A 19,840-nucleotide genomic window follows, 5' to 3' on the forward strand; every position below is an offset into this window, starting at 1 on the left:
TGAGATCTCCATCTTCCACCCTCTCCTCTTTGACCTGCTTTTCCTGCATGGTGACCTGATGTGCCCCTTTGAGTTGCTCTATCATGATGGTTCCTACATGTCTCTGTCTGGCCAGACCTGTCTACTGAGTTTTCAAGGGGGGTTGGAGTCTTTATCTGGTATCTGCCCATAGGGTGCAGGTTCACAGGGCATGTGTTGAGTTGAGGTGCCACTGACTCATCAGGGAGATAGTAAGGGAGATACTCAGATATGAGACTCAGGGACCTGGAAGGGGAAGTCAGAAGAGGAAAAAGGGAAAGATCTGGGAGCATTTGAGAAGATCAGGGGTACATGAAGAACAAATATTCACATACCCTGAGAATGGAGTCATTGTTCCTTGGAGTCAACAACTCATGGCCATGGTAGTTGCTTGTCAAAGGAGTCTTGAAATGAAGTTGTTTTACCTCGTCCTTAATGCTGTCTTGGGACAAGAAGGCCCTTCGGCTAAGCAGACTGGACTTGAAGCCAGAGAGGACTGGAGAGAACCGGAGAAAATTTCCACAGGGCCAGACAAACTTGACCTCTGGGGAAAAAAGCCTTTGAAAGGCAGTTTGCATAGGACTTAAGCATAAGCTTTGGCTGCTAACCTGGGTTTACCTGTTACTAGAGGTACAGCCATGAGGATTACTCTTAGAGCCTCAGTGTCTGTGTTTTTTTTTTTTTTTTAGAGGTTTTTGCCATAGGGTGTATGCACTCACCAGAGAGACAGAGTCAATGTAAGAGAAAGTGAGAAATCTTCCTCAGGGGAGATAACCATGCCCCAATCCCTTTTCTTCCATTCTCCTCCTGGGATCTTGGGCACACACACACACTTACACTTGGTGTGTTTTTCAAGCCACCACGTCTGGGACTTGAACTGTAATAGGCCATGTGGGAGTCCAGCGATGAAACCACTAGGCCATCTACTGGCCCACAGAGCCTTAGTTTCTTCATTTGCGAGAGTTCCTGAGCTGGGACAATTAAATGAAATGAGTGTGTAAAATGCTTCTAAGAATCTTGGCAAATAATAAGTGCTCAATAAATATTATCTGTCATTATGTTTTTATTAGCTCCACAAACTTTTCTTTTCTTTTTTTTTCTTTTTTTGGAGAGGTTTTTGCTATAAGGTGCATGTATTTGCCAGAAAGGCAGAGAGAGACAGAGAGACAGAGGGACAGAAAGTGAGAAATCACTCCCCAGGGGAGATGGCCACGTCACAATCCCTTCTCCTCCATTCTCCTCTCAGGATCTTGGGCACACACGCACACATGCCTGGCATGAGTTTAAGTCACCAGGTCCAGGACTCGAACTACATGGGAGTTCAGCGACATAGCCATTATGCTAACTGCTGGTCCCCACAAACTTTTCTTAAATGCCAACACTTAACTCAGTCCTGTCCCAATCTGGGGAAAAAGAGTTAAAACAATCCATGTCGGGACTGGCAGGTGGCCTGGTGGGTAAGGGCGCTGCCCACATGGCCAACTGTGGTTCCAGTCTAAGACCTGATGATTTGCTTTCTCGCTTTCGCTCTCTCTCTCACTCTGTGCCTCTCTGGTCAAATTAAAATAAATAAGTAAATAAATAATATTAAATAAAATAATTATTTAAAAAGACAATTCCAGCCTTCACAAAGCCCATAGTCTAATGAGAGACAAACAAATAGATACAAAATTATATCAAGGGTTGAAAACTCTATAGTGGTGAAATCTCTAACTCCTTGGGGAAGGAAAGAGGTCAGAGAAGACTTCACAGAGGTGGTGACATTTGTGTTTGGCCAGGAAGAGTGAGTAGAGATGGAGAGAGGGCAGTGCTGGGCATTATAGGAGCCAGGCAGGAATAGAGGTGGTTGGACCACAGGTGGGCTCCAGATGATCATGGCTTCACCTTGGTCTAGCCTGCCTGGAAGTGTTCCTGCTTGTAACATCATGCTGAGCCTGCTCAGTTCCACGAATCTGAGGGCACCCTCCTGCCATGGGGAGGAGGAGGAAGCTCCTCTCTGGGCAGCGCCAGGCAGGTATCCACGGCAAGTTCCCTGTTGGCACCGGCTGCAGCCACCCAAGGCCAGCATGCGCAGGAGCTAGGCCTGCACTCTGTGTAACACGATGCTTGCCTGTACCAGCCCAACTTCTGGGCCCGCTCCCTAGGGGAGTGTCATCCAGTCCCAGATCACAATGATGTCCTCCCTCTGGCCGGCAGCCTGGCCCTTTGAGGGCCAGTGGAAACACCACATGGGGCAAAGATAGCTATTTCAACCACAGGCCTGGCTAGGGTTGAAATGGGTGTCCCTAGACCAGGCAGGGCACCCCCAAGCCCCTCTCTTTCACCAAAACTCTCACCTCCACTAGCAGCCATCTCTGTGCAGTACAGGGATTTGTCCTGACATGTAGGCTTTTCCCACCCAGAGATGAAGGACTTCCTTATGCCCTATGGCTAGGGGGTTGAGTCTCCCCCTCTTCCCACCATAAATGATGTCAGTCTCACTGTTAAAGTAACACAACACGTGTTAGATATAAAATGACAGAGCAGTGAAGTGCTCAGGCTCTAGAGTCAGACTATCTGGGTTCAAGCCCAAGCCCTACAACTTCCTAGATCAGCCATCATGGGCAGATAATGTAACCTTTCTATACCTTGGTTTCTTCATCCACCAAATGGAATAATCGAATCTATTCAATGTGCTAATCCAGGGGTTAGCAAATTTTGCCTGGAAAGGGCCAGAGGAAATAGTCTAGGGTTGCTGATTTAGCAGGTCTGTGTTGTAACTACTTCACTACGCCATTGTGCACAGGGAGAACATCTGTAAACGAGCGGGTGTGGCTAAGCCAATAAAACTTTATTTATGGACAATGCAGTTTGAAACTCCTATAATTTTCTTAAGTCACACAATATTCTTCTTTTGGTATTTTATTTTTAGCTATTTAAAAGTGAAAAAATATTTTTTTAGCACACAAACAAAACTAGGATTTGGCCTGCAGGCCGTTGTTTCCTATCCCCTGTGCTAATTAAAGTGCTCAGAACGGTTCCCAACCCCCTCATCTTGTGCTGACATTGAACATCAATGATGTGCTTATTAATTGTGTTCCCTATTATCAGTCGGAAGATCTGAAGATGGTGTGAAGCCAGCTGTCTGCAGTGGTCGGCTTGCTGGTGGACAGGCCACTAGTGGTGAAGGGGCTGTCTCCGAGTGGTGCCTACGCTGGTCAGTAGGAAGAGCAGTGGAGAGCATTGGGACAGTGTCCTTTACGCCTTGCTCTACCATTGGATAGGAACATCCAGCAATGCCTTTAGCTTCTCTGCCTTAGCTGCTCAGAACATGGCCACACCCCACCCCATGCCATAGCCCTCCCCCCATACTCTAAGGGCGTTGGGCCAGCCTCCTGCCTAAGGCACAGAGGAGGCCTTGCCTCAATGTCAATGACAGAAGCAGTTTATTCACAAACAGCTCCGGCTCCAGCTGCTTCTTCCTATCTTTGGCATCCAGCAGTAGTGGTCAGGTCTTGATACCTAAGGTCACATCCTTGGGCCCCAGTCCAGCTGGAGGAGTGGGTGACACCTCGGCTGGGTTTCTGGAGGAGTCTTTCTCAAGGCACAGCGAAGAGCTCTGTCTGGCCTCACCCAGGCCATACTGTGTCCTCAGTCCATCTCTAGCAGATGCACTGGGAAGGCTGCAGGATATACTTCGTCCTGGACAGCTGTGAGTGTTGCTGGGCAGCGCCCGATGGGTGCCAGCTCTGCACGTGCATAGGCCTTGTCTTGTTCAAAGCAGACTTTCAGCCAGTGTCTCTGAAAAGCCTAGAGCAGAGGTAGAAGGGCCCCTCTGTGTCTGAGAGACAGGGTTTAAGTCCTCAGCCCATGGCTGGTAGTCCTGGCTAGATCTTTCTTCCCATCTCTGCCTCAGGCTTCATCAGGCACCTGGGTATCTGTGAGCTGGTTGGAGAAGGCCCTTTCCAAGCGTAAGGTGTTGTATCTGGGGGGCGGAGTTCCAGGCACCTGAGCCCCTGGGGCTTGAGGCAGGCTCAAAGCAGAGGTGAAAGTGGGTGGGTCATCGTCCATATCAAGAGTTGGATTGTCCTGGCCCAGAGAACTTGGGGGAGCCTCGGGACAGGGGGGTGCCTTCTTCCGTGCCCACCACTCCTTGGCTTTCTGCCACTGTCGACGGGCAATGATAGAGAAGATGTCAATGAAGAAGACCTCAATGATCTCAATGACGCAGACGACAGAGCAGCTCATCCACAGGCCCAGCTGACCACCAAAGTTGGACAAAAGCATCTCGATCTGCAAGGGAGGCCAAGTCACACTATCAAGAGGGATGCCCCACCCTAGGTGGCTCCCAAGGGAGCCCCAACAAGCCCTGGTCCTGATCAGGTTTGGAGGAAGAAGTGAGCAGGCTTCCTACCCCCTCTTACTGTGTCCACTCTACCCCAGACCTGGCTGGGTCCCCACAACTTGACTCTGTTCACCACAGCCAGGCAGATGGGGACTTTCATAGACCCCGGACAGGTCCCAGAAGGAAGCCACTCACACTGTTGGCTGGGCTCTCCATGATGGATCTCTGGTTCAGGTCTTTGTAGAATATCAAGAGTTTGGCCAAGTCTGTCCTGCAGAAATTCCAAAGGCAAGACCCAGGTGAGTCAAGGCCTTTGCATGGCCATCTCTCACCAGCCCAAGTCCTCAACATGTTCTAGGGCCTGAGCACCCCAGGGTATTAGATCCTGGTCCATCAGGCTCCTTCTATACCTCAGAGCATATCTCCAGCCTGGGTTGAGTTCTTGGGCCATTCACTCCCTGAGAATGCCTCCCACCTTCCAGACCCAGCCGTGCTCCCAAAGCACCCCTATTCTTCATTAAACTTTGACCTGTGTAATTGTTCAATTGCTATTTTTAAATACACACAGGAGACAGGCATATAATGTAAATAAGCAAGGTAGGCAATAATGATTCTAACCAGAAGAGCAGCTAGCACTGATTGGGCTATGCAGTATTGCCAGGCACTGTTTTAAGAACTTTATGTGCATTAACTCATTGACTCTCACAGCAACCCTATGAGGTAGGTAGATATGTTTTAAACATCCCCATTTTGCAGATGTGAAAACCGAGACCTTATAACTTGCCCAAGATTATGCAGCTAATAATTGGCGGAGCCAGTACCAAAACCCAACAGATCTGCCTTCTCTCAAGTTCATGCTCTCAACTGCTGCACAGAACTGTCTGCTGACAGGACTATGATAGACTGGAGAGTTTGTGCTAATTCCAAAGGGACGACTATTACTCAGCTGACTGATGCTATGTAAGAATGGAGGGTCACTGATGTTAGAAAGTTTTGCTCTTTCAGGAAAAGCTGGAAATAACAGGGCTAGATTTGGCACAGGGCTCACCAGTTGGTCATATTTGGTTTAATGGTAAGCAACTGTTTGGTCAGAGTCCATATTTATCATTAGATTCCATGTACTTGTGGCCAAGACCATGTCTGCTTGATTATCTGGGTCACCCCAACACCTTTTACAGTACCTGGCACCTAGGAGATGCCCAATAAATGTTGGAAGTCAGACTGGCTCCCACAGGGGCAGGCCCAGTACTGGGTGCTGTGGAGATGGTGATAGTCCAGAGAAATGTGAGCTCACATGGCATGGGTCACAAATGAGAGTTTACCCTCTCCACCTTTGTCTCATGGGTAGAAGGCCCTGAATTCTGTCCTGGCTAATTTTTACTAAAAGTTCCCTTAGAAGCAAATTTCCATGTGGAAAATTCAAGTGGGATCAGAAACTGTGAGGTTCAGATGTGTGTTTTTGCAAGAGGGTCAGACTACTTCAATAAGCCATGAAGTAAATTTATTGGGCCGTGACCAGTATCTTTTATAAAATTAAACGGAGGGCTGGGGGGTGGCACAGCAATAACACAACTGGACTCATACGGGTAAGGTCCTCAGTTCACGTCCAGGGACCTCCCTAAACATATGTGCATGTGCCCTTGATCTGGGCCAATTGACACTGGGGACGGATCACGGCATGAAGGCCCTATGGAGATGCCCCCCCCCTTCCTTTCTGTCACCCTTTCTCATGGAAGCAAGAAACTTCTAAAAAAATTAAATAGAACGCAAAATATCAGATTGCATCTAAAGGGATATTAAAAATATTTACAAACTGGCAGAGTATGAATACTAATCAATCAGAACAGATGCTGTGACCAGTCGGAATGGATGCGATGACTGGAGTGGCCTTCCGGTGTGTACCATGTGAACGTCAGTCCTAGTGCATTGTACACCGTGAGAAAGTGCTCTCACGAACCTTTTATTTTAGCTACATTCTCAGTGGCCCACACTGTAAAAAGTATTTCATACTGGAGCTCACGGTCAAAAAAAAGTGTGAGAGCCCCAGGCCTAGAACAGGGCCTGGGCTCATGATACAAACTCAGTACGTATTTGTCAAATAAATAGATGTTTAGATGAAACGAGAGGCTTTGGCAATGAGGATGCATGTGAGGGGGTTGGGGCATGGCGGGCAGAGGCGGCGAAAGCAGATGGAGGTGAACTTACTTGTTGAGCTTTTTGCTTATTTGCTGGCCTTTATCCCAAGTGAGAACAGGCAGCAGCCATTTCTGTGATGAAGAAAGAAAGAGTGGGCCTGGGGACGTCCGGAGAGGCCAGGGCCTGCCCATATTTCCTCCATCTTCAGCCTCCCCCTCCCTGGCCTCAGCAAGACAGCTCCCTAACCTTGCCCCCCTCCAACCCACCCTCCAGGGCAGAGGGAAGGTTTGTGCTCATTCCAGTGGGACAGCCATTACTCAGCTGACTGATGCTATGCAAGAACAGAAGGTCACTGATGCTAGAAAGTTTTGCTCTTTCAGGAAAAGCTGGAGATAATGTGGCTACGTTTGGCACAGGGCTCACCAGTTGGCCATATTTGGTTTAATGGTGAGCAATTGCTTGGTCAGAGTCTATATTTATCATTAGATTCTATGTATCTGGGGGCCAAGGCCACGTCTTCTTGATTACCCTGATCACCCCAACTGTAGGACATCAGCAAGGCTCAGGTTAGGGGCTCCAGGGAAAAAAGTGGTAGAAGAACTTACCTCCGAAACCACAGATGGCCATTGTGCCAGGCTGGTGGTCAGCGTCCACTCCTTAAAGCTAAGGGGAGAAGGGGCAGGGTGAGTGTGGGCAGCCCAGCCCAGCCCAACCCTGCCCTGCCTGCTCGCCCCATCCACCCAGGTCTTCTCACCTGCAGGCTTCCCGGCACACAGACTGGCAGCCCAGCTCTTCCTGGACAAAGGCTCGGTGCAGCTGGTAGTAGCAATACACTGAAGGGCAAGGTAGAGGGCAATGTGAGTTCTGGGGCCACAGGGCCCTTTCCGGGGGTCCCAGGGTCGCAATGGTGCCCTATCGTCTCATGGTAACTACTTTTCCACCCACTTTCTAGGAACACTGGTTCTCTGGAAACAAGTGCTGCTTTGTGACACTGGGAAAGAGACTACTACAGCAATTAAGGACACAAGCTGGGGGCAAGGCAGCTCTTGGTTTGAGACCAGCTCTGTTACTCCCTGGCTGTGTGACTTTGGCAAGGTGCTTAACCTTCTTGAACCTCAGTTACTTTTTCTGTTAAAGGGTTCTATCAATAGTTCCTACCTCCTGGAGTTGATTGAGATGGTCAAGCTCTTAGCACAGGTTGGGATGCAGCATTTGGTCCTTTATTGGGAAGTATAACTCAAGCCAGGCTTGACAACAGAAGTGAAACTCTAGTTAACACCTATCTGCCAATACCTCCCTTGGCAAAAGGCACCCGGGGCCCAGGAGCGCCATCGCACAGGCTGGGGTGGGGTGGGGGATGGGTCTCACTCACTCCAGTTGGGGTGCTGCTGGTAGTTGCAGTAGTTAGCTGCCGGAGGCAGAGGCTGGCTGAACTGAGCGCACCCACACACCTCCACCATCTTCGCCTGGAAGCACGAGTGAAGGCAGATCTGAAAGCGGAGACCCAGAGATTCCCTCAGTCTCTGTGGGGTGGGTGCCAGAGAGCTCCCTCCCTACACATCCTTCTGCCCAGAGGGTCAGCCTCCCACAGCCTTGCCTGCCCCTCATGCTGAGTGGTCATCAGGCATGGTGGTTCCCTGACTCCACAGGCACCAAGCTAGAAAACTTCCTGAGAATTTAGACTGAGCCCTGGAGACCGGGTTGAGTTAGGCTGGGGTGGTTATTTTCCATTGTGTGGGTACCAATGCAGGGATACGTGGGGAAATTGGAGCAGTTGCCAAGAAACAGACAAGTACGGTCCCTAATATTTCAACTCTTAGGTCCATGCCTTCCACACTGGTTCTTCGGCTATCGTAAGCTACCACAATATCCACAAAGCCTACGGCATGAAAGCTAATAGCAGAGGCTCTGAGATCTAACTACATGGGTTCAAATCCCAGCTTTGCCACTTACCTGCTGTGTCATCTTCGGCAAGTTACTTAACCTTTCTAATATATTGCTCTCTTCATCTTTGAAATAAGTATAACTGTCCCTACTTCACGAGGTGGTTGTGAATGCGAAATGAACGGATATATGTAAAGCGTTTGTACATGGTAACCTCTCATAAATACCCAGAGTATCTTTCTGATGGGCTGATTTATAAAAAAATCTTCAAGTCTATTTGATTGGGATTCTATTTCTTCTAAGCAAATAATCTCTGCGTGGTAATTGCTTTTACGCCATGTCTCCACCTCTTCTCAGCTAGTCTTTGATGTAAGCTGGAAGACTGAGTGGCTGAAGGTGCCTGGTCCTTTTATTCTGCCAGGATAGTTCTCACTGACTCTCTGAGTATGCTGGCGGGAGGTAACCTGCAGAGTCCCAGAATGTGAGCCAACGCATAACGTTCACCACAGTTAAGGGTTGAAGACTCCAATGCCTGGTGGGGGCAGGGGCAGCGATGTAAGTTATATGCTAGAGGGTGGTGGGCGCTGTGGGGACCAAAGATCACCTGCCTCATGTAAGGGAGCAGCCCCGCCCACGGCTTGTTCTGCATACATACGGGTTCCATGTTGCCAGAGAGTCTTGTATTTCAAGAGAATCGGGAAATCTGGATTTTCTTGTGAAATTCCCTGGCTTTTATTTATTCATCTTTAGAGCTTATTTACTTATTCTATGAGTGAGAAAGAGTGAGAGTGCACCCACCAGGGGTCCTCATGCTACAATTTATGCCCAAACCTCAAGTGCACACAGATGTCCCGTGTACTCAGGGAGGTCTCCAGATGCAGTCCTGGGACCTTCCCCTGTGGGTCAGCCTTGCAGAGCATTGCACTACTATTGCACTACTGCTTTGCATCTGGCCCCTCTGACTGTTAAACGCCAAGGTAGGCTAAAAAAGAAAAAAACAAACGAACAAAAAACCAGGTGTGTAGCCCGGGAGGGGCCCGATTCAATCCAGCCTCCCCTTGTGATTGTTGAGTTTGGCTACAACTTGTCCAAGGTCACCAGTAAATGAGTGGCACAGCAGGTCTGGAAGCCAAGCTCTTGACTCCTCAGCTGGTGTCTCTCCTGGACTGCTTCCCTCCAGTCCCTCACTTACTAAGGCCCATTTAGGAAGCAGCAGGCCTGTCCCAGCTGGGTTCCACCCAAACCTGGGTGAATCAATTAAGCTCTGGTTACAGACAGACTGAAGAGGACTGGAACCAACCAGCATTATTTGTTCTTGAGGTCTTTGGATGAACCCCAGTGATCCTCACCCAAGTTCCTGATCCCAGCCACACCCCAGCCTAAGAGAACTCTGTCTCTTAGGTCTAAGCCATGACCCAGGCTAGGCACCTGGGTATCCCCACCAACCCATACCTGCAGGGAATAGGCGGCATTATAGATGTTCTTGACTGGCACATCACTGCCGTCCTCCGTGCACTGACTGTATGGTTTACCCAGCTTGAAGGACTCCGTCTGTAATCACAGTAGCACACAGTCGAGGACTTCATGAGTAGCCCTTGGGAGCTGAGCAGCCATTTATGTAGTTATTCATGTAACAAAGAGTTATTGAACGCTGCAAGGTGTCTGGTGCCATTGTAGATGCTGGAATCAACAGTGATCAAGGTAGACAAGTTCCCTGCTCTCACGGGTCGCATGTCCCATGACCAACAGAGTAAATACATCCACAAGATGATATTGGATAGTGATCAGTGAAACTGGGTAAGGAGACTGGAGGGCCTGAGAGGAGTAGGTAGGGGACTAACCACAGTGTGGTTTGGGAAAGTGCTTCTGAGAAAGGGATCTGTCAGCCCCACACAGGATGGCAAGGAGGAATTGATTTTGTCAAGAAAGGAAGGAAGGGCCAGCCAGTGGCATGGTGGGTAAGGCGGCTGGATCCCACATGGCCAACTTCATGGTTTGAGTCCCGGACCCATGGGCTGGAGGAACATGCCAGGCATGAGTGCGTGCCCAAAGTCCTGAGAGAGGAATGGAAAGGGATTGTGGCATGGCCATCTCTAGGAAAGGGGAGTGATTTCTCACTTTCCCTCGCTCTGTCTCTCTGGCAAGTGCATGTACCTCTTTAGCAAACTAGGGAAACAAACAAACAAACAACCAAACCCCAAAGACATGGAGGAAGAGGCTTAGGCAGAAGCAGCCAGTGTGACTAGAATGAGGCAAAAGAGAGACACTGCTGAAGAGAAGATTTGGGGACAAATCATGCCCTGCTGAGAAGTCTGGATTTGCTTTTCTAGGTGCTAGTAATTAACAGGTGAATGCGCGGAGAGGAGGCACTGTGGGCTGCTGGGACTCCGGGTCCCATGAGGGGCCCATCTCCTACTGGTCTTTTGACCCCAGAAGTTGACTTTCTTAGAAAGAGTCATAGAATGTCCAACAGAGAACTCTGGGTTATCATAGGACATGTTCAATTAGGTTTTATTATGGTTTACTATGTTTGACTTTAGCTTAATATTTGTCACTGCTAATAAATAATCCCGACAAGCAAATAGGTGTGTGTGTTCAGGCCTACACACACACACACACACACACACACACACACACACACAGGAGTGGAGAGGTAACGTCTTCTAAGGGGAAACAATAATTGAGCATAAGTTGCTACCAACTGATAGTGAGGTTTCAAGGTGTGTGTGTGTGTGTGTGTGTGTATGTGTATGTGTGTACATGCACATGTATGTACACACAACTTTTTTTTTTCTGGGAGAGGGCAGAAGAAAAGGAAAAAAGGATGGCAGGTTTGTGAGAAGAAAATTATTTTTTCTTTGAAGAAAGAATGAAAATTGTGGGGGAAAAGGAGCCAAGAGGTTTGAGCCAGGTAGGAACTGTGGATACCTCAAGTGGTGCTTAATCTCTTGTCCATATTGTCATTCAGCTGTTGACCTATTAGTCTCCCTCAATTAACTGCAGGTGCCTCAAGGGCAAATGACAGTGCTCATTTAAAAATGTTTAAACAACAGAAGAAAACAAAAGGGAAACTAGCGGTCTGGCCTTTCTTCTCCCCAGGGTACTCATTCTCTCTCAGATACAGAGACAAACAGGCCTGTCCTCACAGGCTCTCCTTGTCCTGGGAGCAGCCTTCTACCAATAAAGAGCCAGTTTCCCTGCCAGCTCCGAATAAGTGGACCTAATAGCTGGGCAGCAAATGCACATAGAGACTCCAGTGCATCCCAGGGCAGGATTGAGGTACAAAGACTTGGAGCAGTGGCCCCCTGGGGACACCCCCAATTCCATGCTCTCCTTTACGCTTCTGCAAGCAGCACGCTCCCTGGGCAGATGTTCGCCTGAGATCTAGGTCCTCCTGAGGTGTCCCCAGAGCCCAGCATGCCAGTTATGGGCTCTACCTGCCCAGGGCAGATAGATGCGATACCTTGGCCTCCAATGGAGAGGGCCTGCCCACTCAGGCCAGCCACCTGCAGGCAGCAAAAGTGGCTGGGGGGCCCCCCAACCAGCCATGAGCCGCTTCCAGGAAACTGAGAAATTATTTTGATTGCTTTGCTTTCTGAGTACTCAATGGCCCTTCACTCTGCAATGATGCTTATCGAACTCAGTTCTTGGGTGGCTCAAGTTACTTTCTAAAGAATCTGAGGGTGGGGCACATGGGCTTTTCTGAGTGGAAAAGAGATCTTCAGTTTCTCAAAGCCTCAACCTGACGAACTTGAACAGAGTGCTCTGCCCCCTTCCCAGCCCCACTGCCAGCTTTGCAGAACTGTTGGCCTGTGGAAGGTGAGGAGACGTTTTGGCTTCTGTCCTGATCCCTCCCGGCACTAAAATTAAAGTATGTATGTATGTATGTATGTGAATGTGCACAAGTTACATGAGTGTGTGCATGCACGTATGTGTATGTGTGCATGTGAGTGTGTGTGTGCATGCATGGGCACACGTGGGTATGTGTAAGTGGATGTGTGTCTACATGCATATGTGCGAGAGTGCGGAAGGACACAGGACCCATATTTATCAAACCAGGTCTACATGCTTCCCTCTGAAAATACTGGAGAATTTCCACAGAAATCATTAGCTCTCCTTCTTTTTCCTCTTTTTTTAAAGTTTACTTGCTTCTTCCATGCAAAAAGGAAACGGAGAGAGCGAGAGAAAGGCAACCCCACAGCCCTCGCACTGTAGTCCCTCTCCCGCAGCCTCAACCAGCCAGGGTCCTGAGCATGCATGTGTGCCGGGTGTCTGCCAGGTGTCTACCGGGAAACCTCAGGACATGACCCTGGGCCTTCTCATACGGAGGTACCACCACGGCTGGCCCTTAGCTCTCCTCTTAACAGGTATCAACTGTGCTTAGGGGACAGCCCAGGTGAACCTGAGGAGCAGGGAGGTACGGGGAGGTGTTGGGGCAGCCTTTGTCAAGCCCCTGCAGCTTCCAGGTTGGAGAGTCAGCACCTGCCTTCCCACAACAATGAGGGCTCCAGCCTACCTTGTCACCCCCAGCTCTGAGGTGGTCAGCTCATCTGGGCTATTCCCAGGCAGGATGGCCTATCAGACTACTGTTTTCTAACATCATCCCAGGCAGTAACTTCCGAAGTCACCTTCTCAAGCAGACTGCCTTGCCATAGCTGAGATTTTCCAAACTGTGTTCTTTCTGTATCCTATTTTAGGGCCCATTGCAGAGGAGTGGGCAGCAAGCAGGTTGGTGATCTCTCAGGCTCAACCTGAGCAGTCCTGCATCTCCCTGTTGCCATGTGTAATCTTCTGGGTAAGACTTTCTTTGAGTGGGAGACTCTTCCCATAGCAAAGAGGACTCCCTGTCCCAGCCATAGGGCATGATTGAGGGGGTCTATCCACACTAATGAACAGTGCTAATTAGCACCCTGGGCTGCCAAAGCCCAGGTCTGGCTCTGGGGGTAGGTGGAACTCCTTATCAAGTCCTGCCCTTGTGCCTCAAAAATGGACCTGTACTTCTAGCAGGGAGAGAACAGCAGTGACTGGATTAAGAATGGAGCAGGGAGATGGTCCCCTCATTGAACCTGTGCAGGCCTAAGAAGGCCTTTGGTATTGAGCAGTTGTTGGTTGCTTTGGTCTCTAGACGGCCTTCGTGGTCTCTCCTATGGTCCCATTCTGACTATCTCCCCTGGTCAGCACACAGGGCTGAATTCTGAGCACTCCTAAAGGTCTTCCTGTGGGGGAACCAGGTTATGGTCAATGGTCAGTCATCCCTAAAGAAGCAGAGATCCTAGAAAGGATGGCTAAGAGGTCAGAAATTCGAGCCATGAAGAGTCCAAATCAGTCTGGGAACCAGCAGTTAGCGTAATGGCTATGTCGCTGGACTCCCACGTAGTCGACCGCGGTTTGCGTCCCTGACCCGGTGGCTTAGAACTCATGCCGGGCGCGGGCGCGTGCGTGCCCAAGATCCTGTGAGGAGAATGGAGGAGAAGGGATTGCGGCGTGACCATGCCCCCTGGGGTGTGCTTTCTCGCTTTCTGTCTCTGTTTCTCTCTGTCTGTCTGGCGAGCGCACAAGCCCTATAGCAAAAGAAAAAAAAAAAAAAACTCCCCCAAAAAAAAAAAAAACCTCTCCAAAAAAAAAAGAGTCCAAATCAGTCTGGGAACCAGCAGTTAGCGTAATGGCTATGTCGCTGGACTCCCACGTAGTCGACCGCGGTTTGCGTCCCTGACCCGGTGGCTTAGAACTCATGCCGGGCGCGGGCGCGTGCGTGCCCAAGATCCTGTGAGGAGAATGGAGGAGAAGGGATTGCGGCGTGACCATGCCCCCTGGGGTGTGCTTTCTCGCTTTCTGTCTCTGTTTCTCTCTGTCTGTCTGGCGAGCGCACAAGCCCTATAGCAAAAGAAAAAAAAAAAAAAACTCCCCCAAAAAAAAAAAAAACCTCTCCAAAAAAAAAAGAGTCCAAATCAGTCTGGGAACCAGCAGTTAGCGTAATGGCTATGTCGCTGGACTCCCACGTAGTCGACCGCGGTTTGCGTCCCTGACCCGGTGGCTTAGAACTCATGCCGGGCGCGGGCGCGTGCGTGCCCAAGATCCTGTGAGGAGAATGGAGGAGAAGGGATTGCGGCGTGACCATGCCCCCTGGGGTGTGCTTTCTCGCTTTCTGTCTCTGTTTCTCTCTGTCTGTCTGGCGAGCGCACAAGCCCTATAGCAAAAGAAAAAAAAAAAAAAACTCCCCCAAAAAAAAAAAAAACCTCCCCAAAAAAAAAAAAAACCTCCCCAAAAAAAAAAAAAACCTCCCCAAAAAAAAAAAAAACCTCCCCAAAAAAAAAAAAAACCTCTCCAAAAAAAAAAGAGTCCAAATCAGTCTGAATTCAGATTCCCACCATGCTGCCTAGTAGCTATTTGACTTTGATCACATTATTTAACATCTCTGAGCCTCCGTTTTTTCCAGAACAATGACAACACTTGATCCTGATTAAGCACTCACTGTGCAACCTCAAATGTCAATCTTAAGCACGGACTGAGATCACTGAGACTGGATGAGAGCAGAACTCCCAGGTAAACCCAGCCCAATTGTGAACCGGTAGGCTGTGAGCTAAGAAATGGCTGTTATTTGAAGTCAGCAAGTTTTGGGCTGGTTTGCATGCAACAAAAACTAACTGATATGTTGTCTAAAACTGAACTCAGAGTCTTCCCCTCAACCACCCAGAACCTCTCATTTGCTGTATTTCTTATATTAGCTAATAGCTTCCCCTGTATCCAGTTGTCCAAGCTAGAAACCTGGGCTTCACACAAGAAAGGTCTCTCTGTCATCCCAGCTAGCTCTTCATCACTCTTGCTCATTGTCAAAATTTGGTTCTCATCCTCTCTTGCCTAGACAATTGGAAGCCTCCCAGGGGCTCTGCTGGGTCTCCATCCTTTCCCTTCCTCAGCCTTTTTTGTAAATCTGGTCCTATTTATAGCAGGCTCCATGCTACCTGATGATTCAAGTCCAAACTTGAATCTGCCTAGCCTTCCAAGTGACCCTTAGCTGGCCTCAGTCTGCTTTCAAGTCCTACCTCCCACTTGACTCTTTTCAATTCAACAGACACGGCCACAATTCAACAGTAGCCCTAAAATGTGCCAGGTGCTGTATTTCAAGGAAAGACATTCGACATGGAATTAAAAGTATATACTATGAAAATTTAGTATATGGTGGTAAATTCTATATTCATACAATAAAACAGTATATTGCCATTAAACTTGGGGCTGTAGAAGACTGTTTAACGCCATGGGTGGAAAGACACTGATGAGATATTTTGAGCAGGAGAGGTGGGGATTAAAAGATGAAGAAGAGTATGCTCAGTGGGATTCCATTTTCTATAAAAAAAAAAAAAAATGTCCCACAAAAATGGACCATCCAGATGGCATGGTGGTTAAGGCTGCTGGATCCCATATGTCTAACTGTGGTTATAGTCTCAGATCCCAGGGCTTGAAATATATGCTGGAAGTCATTATTTTGAAATTTTGAAAGTTGTTTATTAACTGTCAAGAGTATGAGCTAAAATTTTGTGATGTGTAAAGTAAATGTGGAAAATGTAAAAATAAATAAATTAGTGGAAAAAAAAACAAAAAATAAATAAGTAAAATTAAATAACTGTAAAAAAAAGAAATGCGCTGGATATGCATGCGTGCATGCCCAAAATCCCAAAAGGAGAATGGAGACGGGACTGTAGTCTGGTCCCTGAGGTACTTTCTCACTTGCTCTCTCTCTCTCTCTCTCCTTCTGTTTCTCTCCAGCCCACACCCTATAGCAAAAAAAAAAAAAAAAAAAATTGCCCCACGCTAACAAAACCAAACAAATAATTAGAAAATAGAGTGGAAGTTCTTTCTCCTACATAGAATTATGAGTGGCTTAACACTTTTTGTCTTGTGTTCTGTGAACTGCCCAGAAGGTATGTGTCCTCATCAGAGAGAGACAGAGAGAAAGAGAGAGACAGAGAGGAAAGAAGTATCTTCCAATGGGGTGTGGCCATGACGCAATCCCTTTTCCTCCATTTCTCTGTCCTTTTGGAAGTTTGGACACTCACACACATACCTAGCATGTTTTTCAAGCCCCTGGAACTGAGATTCAAACCACATGATATCTGGCTCCTTTAACAACTAGGCTATGGAGCCAGCCCTCTTTAGTTTTGTTTTTATTTTGTTATACATTATAAAGGTTGTTGTGTATGATAAAATTTGTCCTGCTAACTGATAATGAAAAAGAAAAATAATTACTCAATATATGAAGTTAGAATCATTTGTCAACTCTCTGTAGGAAAAAATAGATTCTATCACTACATCCTGCAGAAAAAATAAAATTTGAATGGGCTAAAGTATAAAATATAATTTAAAAATAACTAGAAGAAAATACAGTTTAGTGTCCATCTCAATGAGAAAAAAAAATCATCAGTGGCAGCAGGTAGCATGGTGGTTAAGTTGTTGGACCTAGCAGCTTGATATCTCTCTCTCTCTCTCTCTCTCTCTCTCTCTCTGGTGGGCACACATGCCTTATAGAAAATTAAGTAATAATAAAAAATAAAATAAATATTATAATTCTAAAAAAAGAGAGAAAAAATTCTCAATAATTCTTCCATCTGAGCTGCCATCCATCCCTCCCTCCATCCATCCAATATTCACTAAGAACCTACCATCATCTAAGAATTGAACCTGAGAACAAGACAGACAAGATCGCTGTCTCCACAGAGATGGGATCTGTAAAAAAGTGTGTTGACTTTTGTCCCCCCTCTTAAAGGTAAGATCTTTGAAGAAAAAAACTCTTTTGTATTCATCTTTGAATATTCAGTGCTTTGGACACATGGGCCCTCAATAAATAAAGGAAGGTTTATGAACCAACAGTCTGAACAACTGAGTCTAACAGCTTACAGCTTAACATGCCAATTGCAAAATAAAATTAAATTAAATTAAAAAGGAAGGAAGTTGAGTTTGTTTGGATTTATTCTTAGTGACCCCCTGCTGACCTCTTAGTAATCCCTGTTTTTTTCTTCTTGTTGTTCTAAATGCTCGTAAATCAGGCTGAGAGCTGACTGACCCTGCTCTGTGGCTTTGGTTTTCTACATCTCAAATTAGGTGTAGCAGAAAACTCACCCACGTCTTTGTTTACCCACCATTAGTAAAGAGAACATGTACTTAACAATGTAGTGGGTATTTCTGAGGTCAGAGCAGAAAACCAGAAAGTGGAATTCCTTAGTTCTTATACTTTCGCAAATTCTAGTAACTCTCCTCCCAGTCTGCAGATACTTCAAGAGGCAGAAGGCAGGAGAGGGTAAAAAAAAAAAAAAAGGAAGGATGTGCAGCAAATCCAGATCCTTCTGCAGAGTGCAGATAAAACTGCATGGGAGGGACCAGCAGATGGCATAATGGTTACATTGCTGGATTCCCATGTAGTTGACCACGTTCAAGTCCCGGACATGATGGTTTAAAACTCATACTGGGCGTGTATGCATGCATGTCCAAAATCTCAAGAGGAGAATGGAGGAGAAAGGATTGTGGTGTGGTCATCCCCTAGGGGGTGATTTCTCACTTTCTGTCTCTCTCAGTCTCTCTGGCAAGTGCACATGCCCTGTAGCAAAAAAAAAAAAAAATCTCTTAACAAAAACCAAAACAAAGCAAAATAAAACTGCATGGGAAACGCTGGATGAAAACGCTCGCTATTGCCACTTGGAAGTTTTGCATTCTCCTTGTGAACAGAGGAATCAGTGTCCCAACTTCTTCAGTGGTATCTCAGAGTCTTTGTAAGCCACGGTTTGAGCAGGTTGGGCAATCAGCCTTCACACAGGCCACGCTGGTACACATTACTTCTCTCCCACACTGGAACAAAGCCTCTGCATGACAAGCCTGCCAAGAGCGTCTAGCTTGCCAGCAGCCATCCCGATGGTTTCCCTTGTCCAAAGTCACCCCTGACACTGAAGCTAGATTTCCTCTGTAGTATCAGCTCATCATCTCCACTGTCTCACCTTGAATAACACTTCCTTAGGAAAGCATTCCTTGAACCCCTTACTCTTGCATTAAAAACAAACAAACAAACAAAAAACCCAAAAAAAACACAAAAACAACTCCAGGGAAGGCAACCCCATGATGTGCTCTCATGCAGCCTGTATCCCTCCTTTATTACACATACAGAAATTACAACTAATAATTAATCATTTGTGTAATTTCTTATTTACATTGATCCTCTCTGCTGGCCTCTAGGCTTTTTTAGGACAAGGACAGTGTCTTTCACATTGATGTATCCCATGTGTCTGGCACAGAAGAGGTGCTCAGAAAAGAATCCCCAGATGCCCACCAAATCACTCTTTTCTTTTTTGAAAATGTGCTGTATGGTTACCTAGATGGCATGATGGTTACGAGCATGTGTGTATGCATGCCCAAAATACTGAGAGGAGAACAGAGGAGAAGGGATAGCAGTGTGGTCATCCTTCCGGGAGGTGATTTCTTACTTTCTATCTCTATGTCTATCTGCACCCTATAGCAAAAATCTCTCTCTTAAAAAATAAATAAATAAATATGTGCTGTAGGGTATGTGCACTTGATGGAGAAAGAGAGAAAGTGAGAAACTACCCCCCAGGGGGTGTGGTCATGTTGTAATCCCTTTTCCTCTGTTCTCTCAGGATTTTGGGCACACACACATATCTAAGTGGAGGACTCCAGTTGGCTACATGGGATCCAGCACCTTAACCATCATGCCATTGGCTGCACCCAACCCTACCATATCACTTCATAACTCAATTCTGTGGCAATAATAGATTTGTCACTCTAGCATCATGTGAAAAGACACAATTTGCTTCTCCTCTCCTTCTTACATGTCCCTGTTTCTAAAGCTGAGGTTCCCCAATGTGTTGTCTCTTGGAATAATCACCGCTTTGATAAAAAGTATGGATCCTTGGGGGCCAGAAGGTGGTGTAGTGGTCAAGGCACTGGACTCCCACATGATGGACCATGGTTTGAGTACTAGTACTGTTGCCTTGAAAATCATGCCAGGACTGTGTGCATGTGTGCTTAAAATCCCGAGAGGAAGCTGAAGGAGAAGGGAATTTGGTGTGGCCATCTCCCATGGGAGGTACTGTCTCACTTTCCCTCTCTCTATCACTCTCTGGTACATACACATGCCCTATAGAAAAATCTTAAAAAAACAAAACAAAACAAAACCTTGGCCTCATCTCCTAGAAATCTGATTCAGTAGATCTGAGTCAAATGATTAACCAGGTTTGGAAACTACTGCTGTGGAGGACAAGTTCATGAGGGATGAAGGCTAAGAAGTTTAATTCGGGACATTAAGGTTGGGTATACATAGAAGCAGGTAGTTCACAGATTTTGCTCCTCCACAAACAAGCAGAAAAAATGCCTAAGAAGGAAGGCAAAGTAAAATGATGATATATACTATTTTTTTCTTCACATATTAGCAAAGATTCAAAGTCGAATAATACATCACACTGGTGAGAGTGTCGGGAA

The 19,840-nt window shown here is 47.1% G+C and overlaps 1 protein-coding gene across 1 annotated transcript in view; it reads right to left on the reverse strand.

Moving 5' to 3' along the window:
* Window positions 1-2,834: 2,834 nt before the first annotated feature.
* SCNN1G (sodium channel epithelial 1 subunit gamma) overlaps window positions 2,835-19,840 on the reverse strand; it is a 34,882-nt gene continuing 17,876 nt past the window's right edge. The window contains exons 7-13 of the mRNA XM_006148312.1: window positions 9,815-9,913; window positions 7,851-7,968; window positions 7,233-7,311; window positions 7,084-7,141; window positions 6,548-6,609; window positions 4,538-4,613; window positions 2,835-4,290 (exon numbers count right to left, since the gene is read on the reverse strand). Coding sequence (XP_006148374.1) covers window positions 3,910-4,290; window positions 4,538-4,613; window positions 6,548-6,609; window positions 7,084-7,141; window positions 7,233-7,311; window positions 7,851-7,968; window positions 9,815-9,913 — 873 coding nt within the window. The 3' untranslated portion in view covers window positions 2,835-3,909. The remainder of the gene's footprint in view (window positions 4,291-4,537; window positions 4,614-6,547; window positions 6,610-7,083; window positions 7,142-7,232; window positions 7,312-7,850; window positions 7,969-9,814; window positions 9,914-19,840) is intronic.

Source organism: Tupaia chinensis, unplaced genomic scaffold (genome assembly GCF_000334495.1).
Source record: "Tupaia chinensis unplaced genomic scaffold, TupChi_1.0 Scaffold000231_2, whole genome shotgun sequence".
In the NCBI taxonomy this organism is placed as follows: Eukaryota; Metazoa; Chordata; class Mammalia; order Scandentia; family Tupaiidae; genus Tupaia; species Tupaia belangeri.